This window comes from Rhinolophus hipposideros (genome assembly GCF_964194185.1).
Source record: "Rhinolophus hipposideros genome assembly, contig: HAP1_SCAFFOLD_313, whole genome shotgun sequence".
Taxonomy (NCBI): domain Eukaryota; kingdom Metazoa; phylum Chordata; class Mammalia; order Chiroptera; family Rhinolophidae; genus Rhinolophus; species Rhinolophus hipposideros.
The window spans coordinates 286-22,104 of record NW_027669103.1 but is presented as its reverse complement, the minus strand read 5'-3'; the positions used below and the strand labels follow the sequence as shown (position 1 = coordinate 22,104).

The following is a 21,819-nucleotide window of genomic DNA, read 5'->3' as shown; positions in this document are numbered from 1 at the left end:
TTTGAGGTGACAAAATTCTGAGACCAGTTGACAGTTTAGGAAGTTGTGTGGATAACACAGGCAAAGATGATGGTGATGTGTCCTAAGGAAATCACATCAGGGTGAGGACTTAGAATAAGTTAGAGTGGAAGACATGTTGGTTTCAAGCTGTGAAATCGACTTTCAGATACATGTGAGGCCTTTGGATATACTGATAATGGACTTTTTTGGCTAGATGTATGAACTTGGGAGTTTTATCCAACAGTTTTCTTATATGTCACTGGAATAAAAGTGAAAGAAAGTGAGTGACAGAGTGAAATGAGAAGACAGCTTAAAACTGAGGTCTGCTAACTTCAGGGAGTGGCAGCAATAAAACTTGGGAGCAGTTAATTTTTTAAAAGAAAAACCATGATTCTTTTGGGAAAATCATGGCAGTGGTTGCCTCTGGGAAGGAAGGATTTAAGGGACCAAGACCAGAAGTCTGAATGAGAAGGCTCTTATTCAAGAAATAAGGGCAGTTTGAATTAGAATATCAGCAGATGGCTATTCAGGAAACAGAATGAAGAAGGGTCGAGAAGTATGACAGGGAATTCGAGCCATCTGGACCAGCTCATCCGGTAGATGGTGGACAGACCATGAGGATGAAGCTCAGAAGTGGATTACAGGTAGAAGTCAGGAACGTATTTTTTTTTTTTTTTTCTTGGTGCTTAAAACCATCCGAGTGTGTGAGAGCTTGTGAGATGGGTAGTGAACCAAAGATGGCAGCTCAGGGAGCAATTTTATTCGCAGCAAAACGGCACACTCTGATCACTGGGAGATGCGACATCAGGTGGAAACCATTTAGAGAATTGGGGGTTCCACAATGAAAGGCTCCTCTCCCTTTTTTTCAGTAAAGTTTACTGGGGTGACAGTTGTTAGTAAAATCACATAGATTTCAGGGGTAAAGTTCTGTAACACATCATCTATATATCGCATTGTGTGTTTACTACCCAGAGTCAGTTGTCTTTCCATCACCATATATTTGTCTTCTTTACTCTCATCTACCACCCTGCTCCCAGCTTACCCTCTGGTATTCACTAAACTATTGTCTGTCACTCTGAGTTTCTGTTTCTTCATTTATTTCTCTTGTTCTTTTGTTGTTTTCAGTTTTGTATAGCACATATCAGTGAAATCATACGGTTGCGTACTTTCTCTGTTGACTAGTTTCGCTTAGCATTATTATCTCAGGATCCATCCATGTTGTCACAAATGGTACTATTGCATCGTTTCTTCCGACAGAATGTTATTCCATTGTTTATATACACCACAACTTCTTTATGCATTCATCTATCAAAGACAATTTGGATTTTAAAATATCTTGGCCAATGTACCGAGGAGCACATATGTCTTTATGGAGAAATGTTTTCTGATTCATTTTTTGGTATATGCCCAGGAGAGGGATCGCAGTGTCCACTCTTAACGCTGTAGTTTTGCATACATGTGCTTTGCTGAGCCATCGTTCCTGTCCTGCCACCTCCCTGCACATACTTGTTGGTTCTGCCTAAAGATTTAAATCTCACCCTTGTGGATCCTCCTCCTGTCCTTAGTTGTTTCCTTCTTCTTTGTCCTCTTGTTTTACATCATTTATCACATTCCATGTAGGTGATGGTGCCACTGTGCATTTGTTTTACTTTAGAAGTTAAGCCACACTTTGTTCATCTTTATGTCCCTAAATCCTATTTACATTTTGATGCCTAATAAATGTCCTTTTAATGGCTAGCCTACAACAGAAATGCCACAGAAACTGTAGGTGGTTTCAAGTTGAGCTGCAAGGTGGACTTTAGAACATTTTGGTGCAATTTTGATCATTTCAAAGACAGAGACCTGTGCTTTGAAATGTTGATTTTAATATGGCCTGTGGCTATGTAGTTTCTGTGTTTGGATACTGCCTACGATTTCTATCTTGCGTTTTTTAATGTTGTGCGTTTTGAAGAAATTTAACAAAGTTTTATAGGAAAATTTAGTCTTTTTGGCTCTGATTTGAGAGCGTGATGGTTTTGTGTTATTTTTCTTTATCCAAATCCGTGGTTTTTATTCTGACTTGGGGTTAAGCGGGTGCCTATCATCAAGCAAGTTGATGTGAGTTGCTCATTAATAAGATTCAAAGAACTCTAGGATGGCTATAGTGTTTTTGACAATGTAATATTTATATTCTGGCAATCGCTCTATGCGAACCAGAATCCTGAATAATAATTGAACATTTACGCTCAGTGGTGTGACTAAGATATTGACACAACGTAAGTAAGAATTGTCCTGTGTTTCCCCCTGTTTTGTAGGCCATGCAACACCTACCTCAAATTCAAGTAGCGGCACTGTCCCTGTGTCTCAAACCTGTGAAAGCTCCAAAGGAGTAAACAACCTCAAGACACCGGAGGAAAGCTGGGACTGTTGCGTGTGCTTAGTGCACAATAAAGCAGATGCCACCCGATGTGCAGTCTGTGATAGTTCAAAGGCCGGCGCCAATTCTGCGCTTAAAGGTAGGAATTGGTAAACAGCCTCTTTGTTTGCCATTTTAAAGTGATGTTTGCAAAAAGCTTTAGATTTAAAATTGGAAATTCATGTAAATTGAAAATTCTCTATTGATAATTCATGTAAAATGAGGTAGTGTCTTGGACTTTTAGTTCACATTTACCTGTGAAATGGTGTGAAATTGCATTGTTTGGGTTTCAGCAGTGAGGTATCTTTTCTGTAGCATGGTAGACAACTGTTGTGTTTTGTGTTACTGAGTCTGAGGGAGTCTGAGGTTTTGATTTTAACTGTTAACCATCCTTTTTCATCTAGATGAGTTTTCTGGCTCTTATGGGACTGGAATTTAAACCCCTAGAACCTTATTGTAGTAATCTAGTCTTGGGCTTTAATTTCCCAGAGTACGTCCCCGACTAGTAATTCTCTTACTATTTTATTGTGCTGTACTATCTGGAGGTTAGAAAATTCAAGTCTTTATATTCCTGTATGAATTATTTCATATTTCATATGAGACACACCCCAGTCCCAATTTTGACACAGGCTTTCAGAAGAGCACTGCTTCTTGGCCCACTGCAGTTCCTTCTGGAGCTGTTAACTCCTGACCTGTCCCCATATTCTGTACCTGTAGTGCAGTAATTGCCATACCTTTAAATGTGTGCGTTTGAGGCAGAGGTTATAACTAATTATTGTTTTTGGCACCCGTTTTTTCAGCTCTGTGTGTTGTATCACCTAAGGTATTTTAGAAGCCAGGTGGACAGTCATTAGCTCCTGAGAATCCGATGCCATTTTTCACTTAATTTTCTTAGGGTAGGGAAATAGAGTGTGGAATCATTAAAGGGGGAATTCTGAAGATGAGGCCTTGCAAAGCTTGTCTGTCGTTTGTTTATTTATACACAGGTTAGCAGAGCTAAGGAAGAATATTGTGGACCCTTTAATTTTTCCTGTTTTGAGGCAATCAGTCAATTACTTCATTTCTAGTTCAGCCCCCTACAGAAAAGCGTTAACAAACCATGACTTTGGATTTGTCAGTAGAGGATTCTTTATGTTTTTACTATGGCTTCCACTCCTGTAATGTTTTGGTTCTTTGACTAAAAACGGGTTTCAGTTTGTTAAATGCTTTGGTAAATACTCATTCACAAGACTTAAAAATCAATTTATGACAGGAATCACAGTGAACACACTATCTCTTTGGCACATTGTGTCTCCTTACTCCCCTATCAGACATGGTGATAGCTATGGTGAGTTTCGTATACTCTTTCAAATTTTCTCTGTGGACAACATGAGCAAATATACTCTTACTCTGTGTATTGTTATTCCCCCCTACCTTGTTTGTGAAGGTTGTGTATCTTATTGCCTTTCTGCCGCTTGATTTTACAATGGATTAAGTTGGACACATAGTCTTCAATGTTCCCTTATGGCTGCCTGGCTGCGTATGGCATTTTCCATGTCTCTGAGTTTATCTTGACAAAGAGACTCCTTGGTAGAATTGCTGGATCAAACAATATACATGTTTGTAATTGTTTAAACATATTGAGAAAAGCCTTCTCTCATTTTGTGCTAATTTTACACACCCACCTGTTACATAGAAAGTGTCTGTGTTGCCTAGTCTCTTCGTCAACAAAGTTTATCAAACTTGTGTGACCTCTGCCAGTCTCTACAGATGAATAGTAGTGTTTGAATAATTGTGAGGATTGGGATATAGTTCTCATGTAGAGCATTGGGCAATTTAGTTTATGTTTCCTGCCATTGCTAATATTCCTGAAAGAAGGCCTTTCAAAGTTACTCCTCTGACCCTTTGGTTTGTAAGGTTTAACGTTTTCTTTGAGAGGATAACATTAATTCAATGTCTTTCGTATTTTTGAAGGTTTTGGCACATCCTCAACCTTGAACCCAGCAGCCCCATCATTCAAATTTGGTATCTCGTCGTCCTCATCTGCGCCTTCGCAGACTTTAACAAGTGTTGGAGATGTTCAATTCGAAGGCCAGGGAGGCTTGGAAGTAGATTTGTCATCATATTTTGCGTGTTTGAACCTTACGAGTGAAGGCTTTGATTCTTCTAAAGCAACAGGAGATGTTCAATGTAGAGTTTCATCTGATTCTAAACGTAAAGACAGTAAGGACAGTAAGAATGATAATTTTCAGTTTGGCCTTTCTTCTGCTTTAAGCCACCCAGCTCCTTTAGACCCACCTCAGTCTTCGGTGTGTCATTTTGGGCAGCAAGAAAAGAAGGAGGAAGGGCCCAAAGCTTCATCTGTAGGCTTTAGCTTTGGTACGGGAGATATTAACCCCACCCCTGCTGCTACCTGCTCTGAGGTGCCCTCAGAGTACAAGGACACATTCAGCATTGGAAGCACAGAATCAAAGGGTGCCTCAGTGTCTCGTTTCACATGTAAGACGTCAGAAGCAAAAAACGAAGAAAGACTTGTTACCAAAAGAGGGGTCACTTTAGGCAATGTGGACCCTGCTGCTGTACCATCGACCTCATTGTTTGTTTGTGGAAGGACAGAAGAGAAAGAGCGAGACCCTGTCACTCCTACTTCTCGAATGTTTCGAAAGAAGACTGACAAAGAAGAACCAAAGAGTCAACCAGTGACTTCCTTTGAGAATTCCAAGCAAAGGAAACGTGGGACTTCTTCAAATTCGACCGTGAGTTCCAATGTGGAAAATCCATCAGAAAAGAAATCTGAACAACCATCAAAGGCCATTTGTGCTCTTGGATCTCAAACCACTGCCGCAGCTGGTAAGTATTAAAAAGTCCAGCCGTGGTGTCCCATGACAGTTTTTATGTGATGTACTCGCTTTTACTTTTGTCTTTCAATCTGAGGTGTGTCTCGTATACCCAGCACATGTATGGTATGTCCAGAGAATGTCTCATGAAGAGGTAGTCAGATTGCCTTATGCAAAGTTTGTGGCTGCATATTAATGGAGATACCTGTACCTGTGTGCTATCTGCCAGAGAGACTGCCTTGAGAGTCAATTACTGAAACATCAGTGATAAAGTCTGACATAGGCAGCGAACACATGAATTAGGTTTGAATTTCTCCTCTTTCTCTGCTCTAATTTTAGACTTACTAAAGATTTACATCTGGAAATGGTTCTGTGCTGTTCTAGAGACACTGTTATATAATTATTTGGTACAGACAGATGGTGACATGGATGGTAATGAAACATGATATGATCTTCCGGGGACTTGTGTGTGTAGTTTGGTCTCTACATTGAAAAGCTCTGGAGTTATTAGCCTACACCCCTGTCTAACCGCAAGGGCCGAACTATTTCTAATTCCTGCCGGACATCTCCATGAGAATGAGATTTCCGCATCTTCATTCTGAATTATCTTTCTCTGCCCACCTGACACCCTTCCTCCCGTAGAAAACTAATAATAGAAGGAAGTCCTCATACATGTAGGAAAGTGAAATTAATTCTGAGAAGAAGGGAGAATAAAACGTTTAGTCAGGCACTGGATCGTGAGACACAAGCAAAGGAATCTCATACATGTATTAATGAACTTTGAATGCATCCTGTGAAAGATGAGCCGTCTTTTTAAGTGGAGGACTGATATGCTCATACTTGTATTTTGATAAATCACTTGGTAGCTTTAGGAAGGGTAGATTTGAGGTGACAAAATTCTGAGACCAGTTGACAGATTAGGAAGTTGTGTGGATAACACAGGCAAAGATGATGGTGATGTGTCCTAAGGAAATCACATCAGGGTGAGGACTTAGAATAAGTTAGAGTGGAAGACATGTTGGTTTCAAGCTGTGAAATCGACTTTCAGATACATGTGAGGCCTTTGGATATACTGATAATGGACTTTCTTGGCTAGATGTATGAACTTGGGAGTTTTATCCAACAGTTTTCTTATATGTCACTGGAATAAAAGTGAAAGAAAGTGAGTGACAGAGGGAAATGAGAAGACAGCTTAAAACTGAGGTCTGCTAATTTCAGAGAGTGGCAGTAATAAAACTTGGGAGCAATTAATTTTTTAAAAGAAAAACCATGATTCTTTTGGGAAAATCATGGCAGTGGTTGCCTCTGGGAAGGATGTATTTAAGGGACCAAGACCAGAAGTCTGAATGAGAAGGCTCTTATTCAAGAAATAAGGGCAGTTTGAATTAGAATATCAGCTGATGGTTATTCAGGAAACAGAATGAAAAGGTTCGAGAAGTATGACAGGGAACTCGAGCCATCTAGACGAGCTCATCAGGTGGATGGTGGACAGACCATGAGGATGAAGCTCAGAAGTGTGGATTGCAAGTGCAAGTCAGGAAACTAGTTTTTTGGGTATCAAAACCATCAGAGTGTATGAGAGCTTGTGAGATGGGTAGTGAACCAAAGATGGCAGCTCAGGGAGCAATTTTATTCGCAGCAAAACGGCACACTCTGATTACTGCGAGATGCGACATCCACTGGAAGCCATTTAGAGAATTGGGGGTTTCTCAATAAAAGGCTCCACTCGCTTTTTTTCAGTAAAGTTTATTGGGGTGACAATTGTTAGTAAAATCACATAGATTTCGGTGTACAATTCTGTAACACATCATCTATATATCACATTGTGTGTTTACTACCCAGAGTCAGTTGTCTTTCCATCACCATATATTTGTCCCCAATACCCTCCTCTACCACCCTGCTCCCACCTTGCCCTCTGGTAACCACTAAACTATTGTCTGTCACTCTGAGTTTCTGTTTCTTCATTTGTTTCTCTTGTTCTTTTTTTGTTTTCAGTTGTATATACTACATATCAGTGAAATCATACGGTTGCGTACTTTTTCTGATGACCTGTTTCGCTTAGCATTATTATATCAAGATCCATCCATGTTGTCGCAAATGGAACTATTGCATGGTTTCTTCCGACAGAATGTATTTCCATTGTGTATATACATCACAACTTCTTTATGCATTCATCTATCAAAGACAATTTGGATTTAAAATATCTTGGCAATGAACTGAGGAGCACATATGTCTTTATGGATAAATGTTTTCTGATTCATTTTTTGGTATATGCCCAGGAGAGGGATCGCAGTGTCCACTCTTAACGCTGTAGTTTTGCATACATGTGCTTTGTTGAGCCATCGTTCCTGTACTGCCACCTCTCCGCACATACTTGTTGGTTCTGCCTAAAGATTTAAATCTCACCCTTGTGGATCCTCCTCCTGTCCTTAGTTGTTTCCTTCTTCTTTGTCCTCTTGTTTTACATCATTTATCACATTCCATGTAGGTGATGGTGCCACTGTGCATTTGTTTTACTTTAGAAGTTAAGCGACACTTTGTTCATCTTTATGTCCCTAAATCCTATTTACATTATGATGCCTAATAAATGTCCTTTTAATGCCTAGCCTACAACAGAAATGCCACGGAAACTGTAGGTGGTTTCAAGTTGAGCTGCAAGGTGGACTTTAGAACACTTCGGTGCAATTTTGATCATTTCAAAGACAGAGACCTGTGCTTTGAAATCTTGATTTTAATATGGCCTGTGGCTATGTAGTTTCTGTGTATGGATACTGCCTACGATTTCTATCTTGCGTTTTTTAATGTTGTACCTTTTGAAGAAATTTAACAAAGTTTTATAGGAAAATTTAGTCTTTTTGGCTCTGATTTGTGAGCAAGATGGTTTTGTGTTATTTTTCTTTTTCCAAATCCGTGGTTTTTATTCTGACTTGGGGTTAAGCGGGTGCCTATCATCAAGCAAGTTGATGTGAGTTGCTCATTAATAGGATTCAAAGAACTCTAGGATGGCTATAGTGTTTTTGACAATGTAATATTTATATTCTGGCAATCGCTTTATCTGAACCAGAATCCTGAATAATAATTGATCATTTACGCTCAGTGGTATGACTAAGATATTGACACAACGTAAGTAAGAATTGTCCTGTGTTTCCCCCTGTTTTGTAGGCCATGCAACACCTACCTCAAATTCAAGTAGCGGCACTGTCCCTGTGTCTCAAACCTGTGAAAGCTCCAAAGGAGTGAACAACTTCAAGACACCGGAGAAAAGCTGGGACTGTTGCGTGTGCTTAGTGCACAATAAAGCAGATGCCACCCGATGTGCAGTCTGTGATAGTTCAAAGGCCGGCGCCAATTCTGCGCTTAAAGGTAGGAATTGGTAAACAGCCTCTTTGTTTGCCATTTTAAAGTGATGTTTGCAAAAAGCTTTAGATTTAAAATTGGAAATTCATGTAAATTGAAAATTCTCTATTGATAATTCATGTAAAATGAGGTAGTGTCTTGGACTTTTAGTTCACATTTACCTGTGAAATGGTGTGAAATTGCATTGTTTGGGTTTCAGCAGTGAGGTATCTTTTCTGTAGCATGGTAGACAACTGTTGTGTTTTGTGTTACTGAGTCTGAGGGAGTCTGAGGTTTTGATTTTAACTGTTAACCATCCTTTTTCATCTAGATGAGTTTTCTGGCTCTTATGGGACTGGAATTTAAACCCCTAGAACCTTATTGTAGTAATCTAGTCTTGGGCTTTAATTTCCCAGAGTACGTCCCCGACTAGTAATCCTCTTACTATTTTGTTGTGCTGTACTATCTGGAGGTTAGAAAATTCAAGTCTTTATATTCCTGTATGAATTATTTCATATTTCATATGAGACACACCCCAGTCCCAATTTTGACACAGGCTTTCAGAAGAGCACTGCTTCTTGGCCCACTGCAGTTCCTTCTGGAGCTGTTAACTCCTGACCTGTCCCCATATTCTGTACCTGTAGTGCAGTAATTGCCATACCTTTTAATGTGTGTGTTTGAGGCAGAGGTGATAACTAATTATTGTTTTTGGCACCCGTTTTTTCAGCTCTGTGTGTTATATCACCTAAGGTATTTTAGAAGCCTGGTGGACAGTCATTAGCTCCTGAGAATCCGATGCCATTTTTCACTTAATTTTCTTAGGGTAGGGAAATAGAGTGTGGAATCATTAAAGGGGGAATTCTGAAGATGAGGCCTTGCAAAGCTTGTCTGTCGTTTGTTTATTTATACACAGGTTAGCAGAGCTAAGGATGAATATTGTGGACCCTTTAATTTTTCCTGTTTTGAGGCACTCAGTCAAGTACTTCATTTCTAGTTCAGCCCCCTACAGAAAAGCGTTAACAAACCATGACTTTGGACTTGTCAGTAGAGGATTCTTTATGTTTTTACTATGGCTTCCACTCCTGTAATGTTTTGGTTCTTTGACTAAAAACGGGTTTCAGTTTGTTAAATGCTTTGGTAAATACTCATTCACAAGACTTAAAAATCAATTTATGACAGGAATCACAGTGAACACACTATCTCTTTGGCACATTGTGTCTCCTTACTCCCCTATCAGACATGGTGATAGCTATGGTGAGTTTCGTATACTCTTTCAAATTTTCTCTGTGGACAACATGAGCAAATATACTCTTACTCTGTGTATTGTTATTCCCCCCTACCTTGTTTGTGAAGGTTGTGTATCTTATTGCTTTTCTGCCGCTTGATTTTACAATGGATTAAGTTGGACACATAGTCTTCAATGTTCCCTTATGGCTGCCTGGCTGCGTATGGCATTTTCCATGTCTCTGAGTTTATCTTGACAAAGAGACTCCTTGGTAGAATTGCTGGATCAAACAATATACATGTTTGTAATTGTTTAAACATATTGAGAAAAAGCCTTCTCTCATTTTGTGCTAATTTTACACACCCACCTGTTACATAGAAAGTGTCTGTGTTGCCTAGTCTCTTCGTCAACAAAGTTTATCAAACTTGTGTGACCTCTGCCAGTCTCTACAGATGAATAGTAGTGTTTGAATAATTGTGAGGATTGGGATATAGTTCTCATGTAGAGCATTGGGCAATTTAGTTTATGTTTCCTGCCATTGCTAATATTCCTGAAAGAAGGCCTTTCAAAGTTACTCCTCTGACCCTTTGGTTTGTAAGGTTTAACGTTTTCTTTGAGAGGATAACATTAATTCAATGTCTTTCGTATTTTTGAAGGTTTTGGCACATCCTCAACCTTGAACCCAGCAGCCCCATCATTCAAATTTGGTATCTCGTCGTCCTCATCTGCGCCTTCGCAGACTTTAACAAGTGTTGGAGATGTTCAATTCGAAGGCCAGGGAGGCTTGGAAGTAGATTTGTCATCATATTTTGCGTGTTTGAACCTTACGAGTGAAGGCTTTGATTCTTCTAAAGCAACAGGAGATGTTCAATGTAGAGTTTCATCTGATTCTAAACGTAAAGACAGTAAGGACAGTAAGAATGATAATTTTCAGTTTGGCCTTTCTTCTGCTTTAAGCCACCCAGCTCCTTTAGACCCACCTCAGTCTTCGGTGTGTCATTTTGGGCAGCAAGAAAAGAAGGAGGAAGGGCCCAAAACTTCATCTGTAGGCTTTAGCTTTGGTACGGGAGATATTAACCCCACCCCTGCTGCTACCTGCTCTGAGGTGCCCTCAGAGTACAAGGACACATTCAGCATTGGAAGCACAGAATCAAAGGGTGCCTCAGTGTCTCGTTTCACATGTAAGACGTCAGAAGCAAAAAACGAAGAAAGACTTGTTACCAAAAGAGGGGTCACTTTAGGCAATGTGGACCCTGCTGCTGTACCATCGACCTCATTGTTTGTTTGTGGAAGGACAGAAGAGAAAGAGCGAGACCCTGTCACTCCTACTTCTCGAATGTTTCGAAAGAAGACTGACAAAGAAGAACCAAAGAGTCAACCAGTGACTTCCTTTGAGAATTCCAAGCAAAGGAAACGTGGGACTTCTTCAAATTCGACCGTGAGTTCCAATGTGGAAAATCCATCAGAAAAGAAATCTGAACAACCATCAAAGGCCATTTGTGCTCTTGGATCTCAAACCACTGCCGCAGCTGGTAAGTATTAAAAAGTCCAGCCGTGGTGTCCCATGACAGTTTTTATGTGATGTACTCGCTTTTACTTTTGTCTTTCAATCTGAGGTGTGTCTCGTATACCCAGCACATGTATGGTATGTCCAGAGAATGTCTCATGAAGAGGTAGTCAGATTGCCTTATGCAAAGTTTGTGGCTGCATATTAATGGAGATACCTGTACCTGTGTGCTATCTGCCAGAGAGACTGCCTTGAGAGTCAATTACTGAAACATCAGTGATAAAGTCTGACATAGGCAGCGAACACATGAATTAGGTTTGAATTTCTCCTCTTTCTCTGCTCTAATTTTAGACTTACTAAAGATTTACATCTGGAAATGGTTCTGTGCTGTTCTAGAGACACTGTTATATAATTATTTGGTACAGACAGATGGTGACATGGATGGTAATGAAACATGATATGATCTTCCGGGGACTTGTGTGTGTAGTTTGGTCTCTACATTGAAAAGCTCTGGAGTTATTAGCCTACACCCCTGTCTAACCGCAAGGGCCGAACTATTTCTAATTCCTGCCGGACATCTCCATGAGAATGAGATTTCCGCATCTTCATTCTGAATTATCTTTCTCTGCCCACCTGACACCCTTCCTCCCGTAGAAAACTAATAATAGAAGGAAGTCCTCATACATGTAGGAAAGTGAAATTAATTCTGAGAAGAAGGGAGAATAAAACGTTTAGTCAGGCACTGGATCGTGAGACACAAGCAAAGGAATCTCATACATGTATTAATGAACTTTGAATGCATCCTGTGAAAGATGAGCCGTCTTTTTAAGTGGAGGACTGATATGCTCATACTTGTATTTTGATAAATCACTTGGTAGCTTTAGGAAGGGTAGATTTGAGGTGACAAAATTCTGAGACCAGTTGACAGATTAGGAAGTTGTGTGGATAACACAGGCAAAGATGATGGTGATGTGTCCTAAGGAAATCACATCAGGGTGAGGACTTAGAATAAGTTAGAGTGGAAGACATGTTGGTTTCAAGCTGTGAAATCGACTTTCAGATACATGTGAGGCCTTTGGATATACTGATAATGGACTTTCTTGGCTAGATGTATGAACTTGGGAGTTTTATCCAACAGTTTTCTTATATGTCACTGGAATAAAAGTGAAAGAAAGTGAGTGACAGAGGGAAATGAGAAGACAGCTTAAAACTGAGGTCTGCTAATTTCAGAGAGTGGCAGTAATAAAACTTGGGAGCAATTAATTTTTTAAAAGAAAAACCATGATTCTTTTGGGAAAATCATGGCAGTGGTTGCCTCTGGGAAGGATGTATTTAAGGGACCAAGACCAGAAGTCTGAATGAGAAGGCTCTTATTCAAGAAATAAGGGGATTTTGAATTAGAATATCAGCTGATGGTTATTCAGGAAACAGAATGAAAAGGTTCGAGAAGTATGACAGGGAACTCGAGCCATCTAGACGAGCTCATCAGGTGGATGGTGGACAGACCATGAGGATGAAGCTCAGAAGTGTGGATTGCAAGTGCAAGTCAGGAAACTAGTTTTTTGGGTATCAAAACCATCAGAGTGTATGAGAGCTTGTGAGATGGGTAGTGAACCAAAGATGGCAGCTCAGGGAGCAATTTTATTCGCAGCAAAACGGCACACTCTGATCACTGCGAGATGCGACATCCACTGGAAGCCATTTAGAGAATTGGGGGTTCCACAATGAAAGGCTCCACTCGCTTTTTTTCAGTAAAGTTTATTGGGGTGACAATTGTTAGTAAAATCACATAGATTTCGGTGTACAATTCTGTAACACATCATCTATATATCACATTGTGTGTTTACTACCCAGAGTCAGTTGTCTTTCCATCACCATATATTTGTCCCCAATACCCTCCTCTACCACCCTGCTCCCACCTTGCCCTCTGGTAACCACTAAACTATTGTCTGTCACTCTGAGTTTCTGTTTCTTCATTTGTTTCTCTTGTTCTTTTTTTGTTTTCAGTTGTATATACTACATATCAGTGAAATCATACGGTTGCGTACTTTTTCTGATGACCTGTTTCGCTTAGCATTATTATATCAAGATCCATCCATGTTGTCGCAAATGGAACTATTGCATGGTTTCTTCCGACAGAATGTATTTCCATTGTGTATATACATCACAACTTCTTTATGCATTCATCTATCAAAGACAATTTGGATTTAAAATATCTTGGCAATGAACTGAGGAGCACATATGTCTTTATGGATAAATGTTTTCTGATTCATTTTTTGGTATATGCCCAGGAGAGGGATCGCAGTGTCCACTCTTAACGCTGTAGTTTTGCATACATGTGCTTTGTTGAGCCATCGTTCCTGTACTGCCACCTCTCCGCACATACTTGTTGGTTCTGCCTAAAGATTTAAATCTCACCCTTGTGGATCCTCCTCCTGTCCTTAGTTGTTTCCTTCTTCTTTGTCCTCTTGTTTTACATCATTTATCACATTCCATGTAGGTGATGGTGCCACTGTGCATTTGTTTTACTTTAGAAGTTAAGCGACACTTTGTTCATCTTTATGTCCCTAAATCCTATTTACATTATGATGCCTAATAAATGTCCTTTTAATGCCTAGCCTACAACAGAAATGCCACGGAAACTGTAGGTGGTTTCAAGTTGAGCTGCAAGGTGGACTTTAGAACACTTCGGTGCAATTTTGATCATTTCAAAGACAGAGACCTGTGCTTTGAAATCTTGATTTTAATATGGCCTGTGGCTATGTAGTTTCTGTGTATGGATACTGCCTACGATTTCTATCTTGCGTTTTTTAATGTTGTACCTTTTGAAGAAATTTAACAAAGTTTTATAGGAAAATTTAGTCTTTTTGGCTCTGATTTGTGAGCAAGATGGTTTTGTGTTATTTTTCTTTTTCCAAATCCGTGGTTTTTATTCTGACTTGGGGTTAAGCGGGTGCCTATCATCAAGCAAGTTGATGTGAGTTGCTCATTAATAGGATTCAAAGAACTCTAGGATGGCTATAGTGTTTTTGACAATGTAATATTTATATTCTGGCAATCGCTTTATCTGAACCAGAATCCTGAATAATAATTGATCATTTACGCTCAGTGGTATGACTAAGATATTGACACAACGTAAGTAAGAATTGTCCTGTGTTTCCCCCTGTTTTGTAGGCCATGCAACACCTACCTCAAATTCAAGTAGCGGCACTGTCCCTGTGTCTCAAACCTGTGAAAGCTCCAAAGGAGTGAACAACTTCAAGACACCGGAGAAAAGCTGGGACTGTTGCGTGTGCTTAGTGCACAATAAAGCAGATGCCACCCGATGTGCAGTCTGTGATAGTTCAAAGGCCGGCGCCAATTCTGCGCTTAAAGGTAGGAATTGGTAAACAGCCTCTTTGTTTGCCATTTTAAAGTGATGTTTGCAAAAAGCTTTAGATTTAAAATTGGAAATTCATGTAAATTGAAAATTCTCTATTGATAATTCATGTAAAATGAGGTAGTGTCTTGGACTTTTAGTTCACATTTACCTGTGAAATGGTGTGAAATTGCATTGTTTGGGTTTCAGCAGTGAGGTATCTTTTCTGTAGCATGGTAGACAACTGTTGTGTTTTGTGTTACTGAGTCTGAGGGAGTCTGAGGTTTTGATTTTAACTGTTAACCATCCTTTTTCATCTAGATGAGTTTTCTGGCTCTTATGGGACTGGAATTTAAACCCCTAGAACCTTATTGTAGTAATCTAGTCTTGGGCTTTAATTTCCCAGAGTACGTCCCCGACTAGTAATCCTCTTACTATTTTGTTGTGCTGTACTATCTGGAGGTTAGAAAATTCAAGTCTTTATATTCCTGTATGAATTATTTCATATTTCATATGAGACACACCCCAGTCCCAATTTTGACACAGGCTTTCAGAAGAGCACTGCTTCTTGGCCCACTGCAGTTCCTTCTGGAGCTGTTAACTCCTGACCTGTCCCCATATTCTGTACCTGTAGTGCAGTAATTGCCATACCTTTTAATGTGTGTGTTTGAGGCAGAGGTGATAACTAATTATTGTTTTTGGCACCCGTTTTTTCAGCTCTGTGTGTTATATCACCTAAGGTATTTTAGAAGCCTGGTGGACAGTCATTAGCTCCTGAGAATCCGATGCCATTTTTCACTTAATTTTCTTAGGGTAGGGAAATAGAGTGTGGAATCATTAAAGGGGGAATTCTGAAGATGAGGCCTTGCAAAGCTTGTCTGTCGTTTGTTTATTTATACACAGGTTAGCAGAGCTAAGGATGAATATTGTGGACCCTTTAATTTTTCCTGTTTTGAGGCACTCAGTCAAGTACTTCATTTCTAGTTCAGCCCCCTACAGAAAAGCGTTAACAAACCATGACTTTGGACTTGTCAGTAGAGGATTCTTTATGTTTTTACTATGGCTTCCACTCCTGTAATGTTTTGGTTCTTTGACTAAAAACGGGTTTCAGTTTGTTAAATGCTTTGGTAAATACTCATTCACAAGACTTAAAAATCAATTTATGACAGGAATCACAGTGAACACACTATCTCTTTGGCACATTGTGTCTCCTTACTCCCCTATCAGACATGGTGATAGCTATGGTGAGTTTCGTATACTCTTTCAAATTTTCTCTGTGGACAACATGAGCAAATATACTCTTACTCTGTGTATTGTTATTCCCCCCTACCTTGTTTGTGAAGGTTGTGTATCTTATTGCCTTTCTGCCGCTTGATTTTACAATGGATTAAGTTGGACACATAGTCTTCAATGTTCCCTTATGGCTGCCTGGCTGCGTATGGCATTTTCCATGTCTCTGAGTTTATCTTGACAAAGAGACTCCTTGGTAGAATTGCTGGATCAAACAATATACATGTTTGTAATTGTTTAAACATATTGAGAAAAAGCCTTCTCTCATTTTGTGCTAATTTTACACACCCACCTGTTACATAGAAAGTGTCTGTGTTGCCTAGTCTCTTCGTCAACAAAGTTTATCAAACTTGTGTGACCTCTGCCAGTCTTTACAGATGAATAGTAGTGTTTGAATAATTGTGAGGATTGGGATATAGTTCTCATGTAGAGCATTGGGCAATTTAGTTTATGTTTCCTGCCATTGCTAATATTCCTGAAAGTAGGCCTATTAAAGTTACTCCTCTGACCCTTTGGTTTGTAAGGTTTAACGTTTTCTTTGAGAGGATAACATTAATTCAATGTCTTTCGTATTTTTGAAGGTTTTGGCACACCCTCAACCTTGAACCCAGCAGCCCCATCATTCAAATTTGGTATCTCGTCGTCCTCATCTGCGCCTTCGCAGACTTTAACAAGTGTTGGAGATGTTCAATTCGAAGGCCAGGGAGGCTTGGAAGTAGATTTGTCATCATATTTTGCGTGTTTGAACCTTACGAGTGAAGGCTTTGATTCTTCTAAAGCAACAGGAGATGTTCAATGTAGAGTTTCATCTGATTCTAAACGTAAAGACAGTAAGGACAGTAAGAATGATAATTTTCAGTTTGGACTTTCTTCTGCTTTAAGCCACCCAGCTCCTTTAGACCCACCTCAGTCTTCGGTGTGTCATTTTGGGCAGCAAGAAAAGAAGGAGGAAGGGCCCAAAACTTCATCTGTAGGCTTTAGCTTTGGTACGGGAGATATTAACCCCACCCCTGCTGCTACCTGCTCTGAGGTGCCCTCTGAGTACAAGGACACATTCAGCATTGGAAGCACAGAATCAAAGGGTGCCTCAGTGTCTCGTTTCACATGTAAGACGTCAGAAGCAAAAAACGAAGAAAGACTTGTTACCAAAAGAGGGGTCACTTTAGGCAATGTGGACCCTGCTGCTGTACCATCGACCTCATTGTTTGTTTGTGGAAGGACAGAAGAAAAAGAGCAAGACCCTGTCACTCCTACTTCTCGAATGTTTCGAAAGAAGACTGACAAAGAAGAACCAAAGAGTCAACCAGTGACTTCCTTTGAGAATTCCAAGCAAAGGAAACGTGGGACTTCTTCAAATTCGACCGTGAGTTCCAATGTGGAAAATCCATCAGAAAAGAAATCTGAACAACCATCAAAGGCCATTTGTGCTCTTGGATCTCAAACCACTGCCGCAGCTGGTAAGTATTAAAAAGTCCAGCCGTGGTGTCCCATGACAGTTTTTATGTGATGTACTCGCTTTTACTTTTGTCTGTCAATCTGAGGTGTGTCTCGTATACCCAGCACATGTATGGTATGTCCAGAGAATGTCTCATGAAGAGGTAGTCAGATTGCCTTATGCAAAGTTTGTGGCTGCATATTAATGGAGATACCTGTACCTGTGTCCTATGTGCCAGAGAGACTGCCTTGACAGTCAGTTACTGAAATATCAACGATAAAGGGTGACTTAGGCAACGAGAAAATAGTTAGGTTTGAGTTTCTCCTGTTTCTCTGTCAAAAATTAGACTTACTAACGATTTACATCTGTAAATGTTTCTGCTATGTCTTTATAATATGGTTATATATGTATTTGGTTATAATTATTCAGACATATGGTAACATGGATGCTAATCAAACATGATATGAGCATCCTGGGACTCATATGTATAGTTTTATGTTTACATTGACAAGCTCTTGAGTTTTTAGCCTAGACCCATGTCAGATCACCAGGTCTGAGCCCTGTTTGTATTAACTTGGACATCTCCATGGGAATGAGATCTCAGAATCTTCATTCTGATTTATCTGTCTCTTCCCACCTGAAAACTCTCCTCCCCTGAAATAATAATAATAATAACAATAATAAAGAAGAAGCTCTGATGGATGCACGAAAGTGAAATTGATTCTCAGCTGAAGGGAGAAAAACACTTTGCGTCAAGCAATAAATTGTGAGACACAAGGAAGGAAAGCTCATAGATGTATTAATGAAGCTTGAATTCATCCTGTGAAAGATGAGCCATCGTTTTAAGTAGAGAAGTGATACGATCAAATTGTAATTAAAAAAAAAATTGTAATTTGATACATCACTTGGTAGCTTTATGAAGGATACATTTGGAGGTGACGAAATTTGGAGACCAGGGGACAGTTTAGGAAGTTGTGTGGATAATACAGGCAAAGATGATGGTGATGTGTACTAAGGAAATCACATCAGGGTGAGGACTTAGAATAAGTTATTGTGGAAGACATGTTGATTTCAAGCTGTGAAATTGACTTTTGGATTTATGTGAAGCCTTTGGATATAGTGATAATGAACTTTCTGGGCTAGAGGTACAGATTTCTGAGTCATTATCCAGCAGTTTTCTAATACGTCATGGCAATAAAAATGACGGAAAATGAGTGAGCAGAGTGAATAGAAAAGACCTCTTAACACTGAGGTCTGTTACATTAAGGGAGTGGCAGCAATAAAACTTTGCAGCAGTTTTTTTTTTTAAAGGACTAACCACACAGGAAAATCATGTTGCTTCTTGGGAGGATGGATTTAAGGGACCAAAACCAGAGGTCTCAATAAGAAGGCTCTTAATCAAGAAATAAAGGGAGCTCGAACTAGAATAGCAGCAGATGGCCAGTCAGGAAAAGAGAATGGAGACGGCTTGAGAAATATGTCAGGGAAGAGGAGCCATCCAGCCAAGGTAATCAGGTGGATGGTGGAGAGACCATGGGGATGAAGCTCAGAAGTGTGGATTACAGGTACAAGTCAGGAACATGTTTTTTTGGTGATTCAAACCATCCGAGAGGATGAGAGCTTGTGAGATGGGTAGTGCACCAAAGATGTTAACTCAGCAGCAGTTTTATTGGCAGCAAAATGGCGAGCTGAGGTCACTGGGAGAAGCGACATCAACTGGACACCATTTAGAGAACTGGGAGTTCCAGAATGAAAGGCTCCACTCTTAGCACTTTATTTCTGCATACATGTGCTTTGCTGAGCCATGTTTCCTATGCCACCTCCTCTGCACACATACTTGCTAGGTCTGCTTAACAATTTAAATCTCACCTGTGTGGATCCTCCTCATGCCCCTTAGTCATTTCTTTCTTCTTTGTCCTCTTATATTAGATCATTTACCACTTTCCATGAGGGTGAGGTGCTACTGTGCATTTGTTTTACTTTAGAAGTTAAGCAACATTTTATTCATCTTTATGTCCCCAGATCCCAAGTACATTATGATGCTTAATAAATGTCTGGTAAAAGGCTAGCTTATGTTAACGTATTTTGAACACAGTAGGTGTTCAATAGTGGACAGTAGAACACTTTAATGTAAAAATGATAATTTTAAAGGCTGTGACCTGTGCTTTGAAATCTTGGATTTAATGTGGTCTGTGGCCGTGTATTATCTGTGTTAGGATATTACCTACTATTTATAGCTTATATTTTGCAATTCTGTACTGTTTAAAGAAATTTGATAATGATTTTAAAGGAAAATTTAGTCTCTTCAGCTCTGATTTGTGTGTACGATTTTCTGATAGTCCGTGGCTATTATTTCCACTTAGGGCTCAGTGGGTGTTTATCACCGAGCGAGGTGAGTGGGCGCTGCTCCTTTATAAGATTCATAGAACTCTAAGATGGCTGTGCTGTTTTTCACCATGTAATGCTTATATTCTGGCAATCTCTCTATCCTAATCAGAAAGACTAATAAAAATTGAACATTTAGACTCAGTGGTGTCAGTAAGATATTGACATAATGTAAATTAGAATTTTCCTGAGTTTCCCCACTGTTTTTTAGGCCATTCAGTACGTTCTTCAAATAACAGCCCTGTCCCTGTGTCTCTCTCCTCAGGAGGCTGCCTAGGATTGGATAAGTTCAAGAAACCGGAGGGAAGCTGGGACTGTGAAATTTGCCTAGTACAGAATAAAGCAGATAACATCCAATGTGTAACCTGTAAAAGTGCAAAGCCAGGCACAAATTCTGAGTTTAAAGGTGAGGAGTTCATAAAAAGCCTCCTTGTATTGCCATTTCAAGCTGACATGTTTGCAAAAAGCTTCAGTTTTAAAATTATTCATTCTCTATTGAAATGTTATGTAAAATGGGGCATTGTCCTCGTCATTTAGTTCATACTTACCTCTGAGTTACTGTGAAATTGGATTATTTATTTGGTTGTCAGCAGTGATGTATCTTTTCTGCAGCTAGATAAAGAACTATTGTGTCTCGTGTTACCGAGTTTCAGATAGTTTTAGCTTTTAAATTTTAGAGGCCCTTTGGCATCTAGATGGATTTCCTCTCTTTTATGGGACTGAAATTTATACCCCTAGAACCTTATTATAAGTAATCTGGACTTGGGCTTTAACTCCCCAGATTATGTCCCAGAATAATATTTTTCTTACTATTTTGTTATATAAACATATAGGAAGAAGCTCTGAAAGATATTTATGCTAATGTACGTGGAGCCAGAATTTTCGAGTCTTCTTATTTGTGTATGAATTATTCCATATTTCATATGAGACACATTGCAGTGAAAATTTTTGAGAAAGACTTTTGGAAGATCACTCTTTCCAGTCTCCTTTAGTTCCTTCTGTAGTGGTTACATCATGGTCCCGTTCCCATATTCTCTACCTGTAGCACAGTAATTGCCATGCATTTAAACATGTCCCGTTGAGGCAGAGGTGATAACTAATTATTGTCTTTGGCACTTGTGCTCTTAGCTTTCTGTGTAATATCACCTAAAGTATTTTAGAGACCAGGTGGATAGTCATTAGCTCCTGAGAATCTGATGCCATCTTTCAATTAAGTTTCTTAGGGTAAGAAAATAGGGTGTGTAATCATTAAAGAGGGATTTCTGAAGATGAAGGTTTGGAAAGCTTGGCTGTTACTTGTCTTTATTTATACACAGGTTAACAGAGCTAAGGATAAATATCGTGGGCGCTTTAGTAATTCCTGTTTTGAGGCACTCAGTCAAGTGCTTCATTTCTATTCAGTCAGCTACAGAAAAGCATTTGAAATCAAGATTTTGGTCTTGTTATTTGAGTATGAGGTATGATCAAAAAGTATGGTGAATTTTGACATTAACAAAAATTATTACAGTAAAACACACATTGCCATTAATCCCCCTCAAAGTCCTCCCCCTCACTTTGAACACACTTATCCCATTGTTGTTGTGGAAGTTCTGGAAGTCGCCTTTCGTGAGTGTCTTTAGTTGCTCTGTCATGGCTTCCTAGATGTGCTGAATCAATTCAAAACATTTACTTTTCATGTTCATTTTGAATTTGGGGAAGAGCCAGGAGTCTCACCGTGCCACATCCCCTTAATAAGGTGGATGAGGACACACCATAATGTTTTCATTGGACAGAAATTGCCGTACCAGAAGTGATGTGTGACACGGAGCCTTTCTATTGTGATCAACAAATACAATGAATGCTGTTGCCGAGTGCCATCCAACAGAAAGGCAGGGTCTTTAATACGGAAAGCAGCATGTCAGACCTTGGTAACAGTGTGTGACAAGTTTCAACTTGTTCAGTGCTGTCAGTCAGGTGTGAGCTACGGTTGAGAGAAGGTGTGTTTTAAAGTGTGCTGTAAATCACCTCCATCATGACAATGCTCTGTGTCACACATTGCTTCTGGTATATGGCAATTTTTGTCAAAACATTAT

General features: G+C 39.6%; 1 protein-coding gene across 1 annotated transcript in view; it reads left to right on the top strand.

Moving 5' to 3' along the window:
- LOC308495691 (uncharacterized protein) overlaps positions 1-21,426 on the top strand; it is a gene marked incomplete at its 5' end in the record, with an annotated part of 59,859 nt that extends 38,433 nt beyond the window's left edge. Inside the window, 7 exons of the mRNA XM_081080671.1 lie at positions 2,295-2,495; positions 4,349-5,224; positions 8,374-8,574; positions 10,429-11,304; positions 14,454-14,654; positions 16,509-17,384; positions 20,013-21,426. Of these exons, the coding sequence (XP_080936797.1) occupies positions 2,295-2,495; positions 4,349-5,224; positions 8,374-8,574; positions 10,429-11,304; positions 14,454-14,654; positions 16,509-17,384; positions 20,013-20,284 (3,503 nt within the window). The remainder of the gene's footprint in view (positions 1-2,294; positions 2,496-4,348; positions 5,225-8,373; positions 8,575-10,428; positions 11,305-14,453; positions 14,655-16,508; positions 17,385-20,012) is intronic.
- Positions 21,427-21,819: the final 393 nt, after the last annotated feature.